The sequence below is a fragment of the Haliaeetus albicilla genome, chromosome 18, assembly GCF_947461875.1.
Source record: "Haliaeetus albicilla chromosome 18, bHalAlb1.1, whole genome shotgun sequence".
NCBI classification, from domain to species: Eukaryota; Metazoa; Chordata; class Aves; order Accipitriformes; family Accipitridae; genus Haliaeetus; species Haliaeetus albicilla.
In genome coordinates, this window is record NC_091500.1 from 3,531,572 (window position 1) to 3,537,096 (window position 5,525).

Sequence of the window (5,525 nt, forward strand, 5' to 3'; positions counted from 1 at the left end):
ATCAAGTGGCACAGAAAAGTCCCCTCTGATACTATGAAACTCTCTGAGCCCCCAGGAGGAGTGGCCACATCCAGACTCTAGTTTGGCAATTGTCTGGCCTGGGCTGTCTCCCGAACTAGATACTGAAGTTTTAAGCTCAGTTATTCCTGCACAAATCTCTCTGAGGTAGTCCTTATTTCATGGTCCCTTGAAAGAAGTCATTAAAGTACCTGGCCAGGTTATAGCAGTCACCTCAGATGGTAATAACTATATTGACCAGAGCTGAAGTTATTTTAAAAGAATTCCAGCTAGTATCAGCCCATCTCACCCGATTTTCCATCTTACCTGGAGTGGCCAGGGAGACCAGTAGGAAGACAGCAAAGACGAGGTAGAGGAACCTCATGGCTGGAGTTGAGCTGGGATCTCAGGAAGGCTGGAGAGAGAAGTCTCGGAGTGAGCTCGAAGGGAGGAGGTGGTATACAGGGAGGCTGCGGCTGCCAGTTTTTATAGAGTGTTTCCCCGCAGAGGGGAGGATGCTGGGGAGACACGGGAATTCACCCAAGTCATGCTATTTGTGGCTGGATGTGCAGTCATGGCACGAGCACCAGAATTTCCCACGTGCACCCAAGTATGCTGGCAGCCACCTCCTTCCCCCAGATCTGGCTACCCAATATCAGATACGATTTCAGCAGATTGGCCTTGATGAGAGCACAAATGAATAGGGGCTGTCAATAGCTGATGGGTCAGAGGGACCCGATAGAGATCTGCAGGTATAACGATGAGGGGAGAACAAGATCAGTATCACAAGGTTTCAGGCCTTTCCCAACCTCTGGCAGAGATGCAACTGCATGCAATAGGGCTGAGTTTGGCCACGATGCACCGATAACTCTCCTTCCATTGTCCGGACCGGTCACCATGTGGGGCTGTTGGCTTGGAAAGGACCCATGTTCCCATCTCCACTTGTGAAGGGAACCATGTCTGCAAAATCTTTCTGATAAATTTAGCAAACACCATGTTCCATGCAGTCTCTTTTGTTGTCACCTCTCACCCCTTCTGATGGATGGGCAGGAGCACTGGGGCTGAGAGCTCCCAGGAGCCTGGATGAGCAGACACTTTGATCATCACCTCTTCCTCACAAACCCTCCAGACAGATCGGGGGTTTCAAACGTGACCAGAGCTCTGCAGAGGAGCTTTTCCAACCCCAGTTCACTGGCCTGTTTAATAGCTTTATAAACAGCCAGAAAAAAAGAGACGACTTGTGAAGGGACAGAAGCTGCTGCTGCTGCAAAATTACCGAATACCATCAAACCTAAATCTGCAAAGGGCAGATCTTACAACATTGAGTAAAAAGGCAGCAAAATGTCAAATGCTGAATCAGTGTCGGTTAGTTTAAGGTTGTAAATTTGGAAAAATATATAATCTCTCTACAAATGATGGGTCTGAATTACCTAAAGCAAGTTAGGAAGAAGGTTTGGGATCCTTGAAGCAAGTGCTCTGAAAACAGCAGATAAGTACCAAAAAATGGAAAATCTTATATTAGGAAATCTGAAGAAAGTTACTAAGACAAAAGAAAGCATTGTATCGCTGCATCAATCTGTGGGGTACTGCACTGTATTGTGTGCACTGCTCATCTCCCCATCCCTGATGGCCTACAGTAGGGCAGGAAGAGGTGAAAAGGAAGGTGGCAGAGCCAGGGATTGGATTTCATAAAATTAAATATACTGGCTCTCATCAGCTCAGAGAAGAAACACACTGGAGGTATATCACAAGGCTGTACAAATTTGAGTGGCCTTAGGAAGAGACAACTATGGTTGTTGACTTTTTATAACCCAAGAAATAGGTGAGATGCAATAGTAAACCAGGCATTTATCAAAAAAGTAACCAAAAAAATCCTCTTTCACACTGAGCATAGCTGAAACATGGAACTTGTTCAAGAAGTCAAAATGTATTGAAAAGACAAATGTATTGAAAAAGCAGTTTATAAATTAATGAAGCAGGTACAAATTTAAAAAAATCAGTTAAAAAGCCTTCTTGAGGAAGTCACCAAACTTCATGTTACTGGAGGGTGGGGAATTTTACTGAGTGTAAACACATGTTCTTGGACTCCTTCCCAGCCACTCGCTTCTGCCCAAACCAGACTCTGCACTCTGACTTGGCTCGGTCTTACATTCCTCTCTGTGACCTTCTTTGAGTACAGAAACCGACTAAAAGTAAGGGTGAGGGGACTGTACACCTTGCCTGCTTCATCACCACTGTTTCTAACTGTCATTCTCAGGAGTTTGTCCATTTTTCCTTGAAGACCTTCAGGGATGGTGTTTCCACCCTCCCCTTATTCAATCCTCCCTGCTGCTGTACAGCCCTGTCATTACAAAGGTTCTCCTCTAACTGAAGTGAGGACCTCTTGCTGCAGCTGCAGTCACCGACTTCTCATCCTGGCCACCAAGAACAGACCATCCCTTTCCAAACTATTGCCTTTTGTGGATTTAAGGACTTTCATGTTTTCCATGTCTTCTCTTTCCTGATCATCATTATTCCACTTCCTTCCGTCTTTTCTTACGGGTCACATCTTCCTGACCTCCTGTCATTTTCTGAGCTCCCTTCAGCCCTTTCTTTGCTTTCTTGAAGCAGGGTGTACAAAACTGGATGGAGGCACTTTTAAGGGGGCCACAGTGCTGTGGGTACGTCCTGCGTTTTACAAACTTGGCTTTTGTTTATACTCGTAGGACAATTAGTGCTGGTTTCCCAACACCATGACATTGCTCATTTATGCCTTCCTATAAGCCATTGCAACCCAAATTTTCCCTGCAGAACTGCCATAGAGCCAGAAACCCCTTGATCTGTATTCTCCAGCTAAATATTCTTGTCTGTATAGACAATGTAGCTTTCCCTGTTACTTAATTATATTTTTTCCATTATCTCTTTAGCATGAGAAGATCCACTGGAATGCTAATCCTGTCCTCTAATGCTTTGCAGTCCCTTTCAATTTCTTACTTGACATCAGAGGGCTGGAGCACCTCTCCTATGAAGACAGGCTAGGAGAGTTGGGGTTGTTCAACCTGGAGAAGAGAACGCTCCAGGGAGACCTTATTGCAGCCTGCCAGTACCTAAAGGGGGCCGACAAGAAAGATGGGGACAGACTTTTTAGTAGGGCCTGTTGTGATAGGACAAGGGGTAGTTGTTTTAAACTAAAAGAAGGTAGAATCACACTAGATATAAGGAAGAAATTTTTTACACTGAGGGTGGTGAGACACTGGCCCAGGTTGCCCAGAGAGGTGGTGGATGCCCCATCCCTGGAACCATTCAAGGTCAGGTTGGACGGGGCTCTGAGCAACCTGATCTGGTTGAAGATGTCCCTGCTCATGGCAGGGGGTTGGACTAGATGAACTTTAAAGGTCCCTTCCAACCCAAACCATCCTGTGATTCTATGATTCTATGAAAATGTTCCAGAGCACCACATTTGGGGAAGACCCTTGAGGAACCTCACTGCCAAAGCACTGCTCGGGGATGGATGCACCCTCAAAACTATTCTCCATGATGGACCTGATGCCCCGGGACTGTCCATGGTGTCCGTGCCTTGCAGACAGTGCCGAGAGCTGATCAGAAAGGTGCCCAGACTCCATCCACCACCTCTGGGAGCAGCTCTGCTGTCGGCAGCCCCGGCTGGCACCGGCTCGAGCAGAGCTGTGCCCGGCGGCTCCGCGCGTGCTGGCGGCAGAGTCCCGGCAGCCGGATCTGGAGGAGGGGGAATTGCCTCGGCGTGTCCGGGTTGGGGAAAGCGGCCGGCGACCGGCGAGGAGAAGCCCAATGGAGCATGGACCTGGCCGCCAGGTGCCTTTGTGAGCGGGACCAGCGGGTCGGGGTGACATTGCACACGCCGGCAAGCAAACAACGCCTCTTTGGAGATGGGTTTGCTCAAGCTTCTCCTCCTGCCGCGCTACTCATGGCAGGAGTCCCTCTATAAAACCCAGGGCCTCCAAGGTCACCCACCGTAGCCATCTCAGATCTACTTTGCTCCCACTGCACCGAGATCTCCGCTGGCCTCCAAGCATGAGGGTGCTCTGCGCGGTCTTTGCTGTGCTCCTGCTTTTCTCCTTGGCCACCCCAGGTAAGATGGCAATGCGTGGGGTGGAGAAAGTGGGGCTGACCCCGGATGCTGGCGTTTGGGTGCCTGTCCCCTCTCCAGCCTTTGTGCCTTGGGTCAGCGGGAGACGGTTCATCTCACGCCAGTTTGGGAGTGGAGATCAGCTACCTGCAGCTGGCTCTGGCTGATATTTACCCAACTGATTTGGGATGAGATGAATGCCATACTGCAAATGCCTGTCTCTCACACTCATGCAAAGGGATCTTGCCAGCAGGTTCCAGCACTGACGTGTGTAGAGGCATGACTTTTAAAGAGTCCAGTGGTCCCCCAGCTCAATGGGGACAGAAAGCATGGGTCCTATTCTGTGTGGGTCTAAACCCAAAGGCACCCTGAGCATCAGTACCACACTGGAGCCAGCAAGGAGATAACTTTTGGGGCTCTGCCCTCCTACAGTGTCTGACATTTTCTCTTATAACCCGTCTTTCTCTCCCTCCCACCACAGGGTACGGGCAGTCTAAGGGCACTTGTGATGGGTACTGTTCCTATGTGTGTGCCAAAAGGGACGAGTGGACTTTCAGCCAGTCCTGCGCGAAGATGTACTGCTGCATCCCCCCACCCAAAAAGGGAAAATGATTAGGAGAGACTGAGAGCAGAGGAAGAGCAGCACTCACAGTGGGGCTCCCGGCGATGTATTCTCGGTGTAACCGAGACGGTGTTCACTGCTTTGAAGTAAAGATGGGCAGATATGATTTCTGTGTGCTGTGTGATTCATTCATCTCCCGGGAGGGGAGCTCCAGGAGAGGTTCTGCACCCAGACCTCCCTGGACCGTGACCACAACACACCTCTGAGAGCCCCAGACACTTCTGACAGCCCCAGACCTGTGACACACAAATAACACACTGGAAGAGAAAAGGCTTTGGGATTTTCCCGTTGCTTCAAAGCAGGGTGGTGGCAAAGGCTGGGAGAGGACTGATTGCCTAATATTGTGTCTCCCTCCTCCACAACTTGAATCCCCAGTTTAGTTCTAGGGGATGCAACAGCCCCCAGTGCTCCATCAGTCCCATTCAGCCTCTGCACTGGGGACCTCAGTCCCATTGCGGGGGTAGAGACGGGAGGCAAACAGCCACCGCTTTCTCCTTGCACCCCTCAAATCCCACTCCTGGGGTGCCTATAGAGCACCCTCATCCCAATGCAGCCACTCAGGTTTGGTGGTCCCGTGGCTGTCCTGGACACCCTTGCACAAAGCAAGTGACTTCTCAACATAGCCTGTGACCAGATTACTCCTTTCGGGGTCACCAATAATGTAAGAACAGACAAGGTGGATTTCTTCAGCGTCCACCTCCCTACCCTCTCCACTGTGTGATAAACTATTCACTCCAGGCTTTCTGCAGGGGGACATGGAGTGATCTGGTGTTGGGTGGCTCAGAGCATTCTGGCAACGGGCAGCCAGACAAGCCTTAGGAG

The 5,525-nt window shown here is 49.8% G+C and overlaps 1 protein-coding gene across 1 annotated transcript; it reads left to right on the top strand.

Moving 5' to 3' along the window:
• Positions 1-4,026: 4,026 nt before the first annotated feature.
• On the top strand, positions 4,027-4,749 carry LOC138689888 (small basic protein 1-like). Its single transcript, XM_069806534.1, has 2 exons — positions 4,027-4,084; positions 4,563-4,749. The coding sequence occupies exons 1-2, from the start codon at positions 4,027-4,029 to the stop codon at positions 4,691-4,693; spliced, it is 189 nt and encodes a 62-aa protein (XP_069662635.1). The 3' UTR covers positions 4,694-4,749.
• The last annotated feature ends 776 nt before the right edge of the window (positions 4,750-5,525 follow it).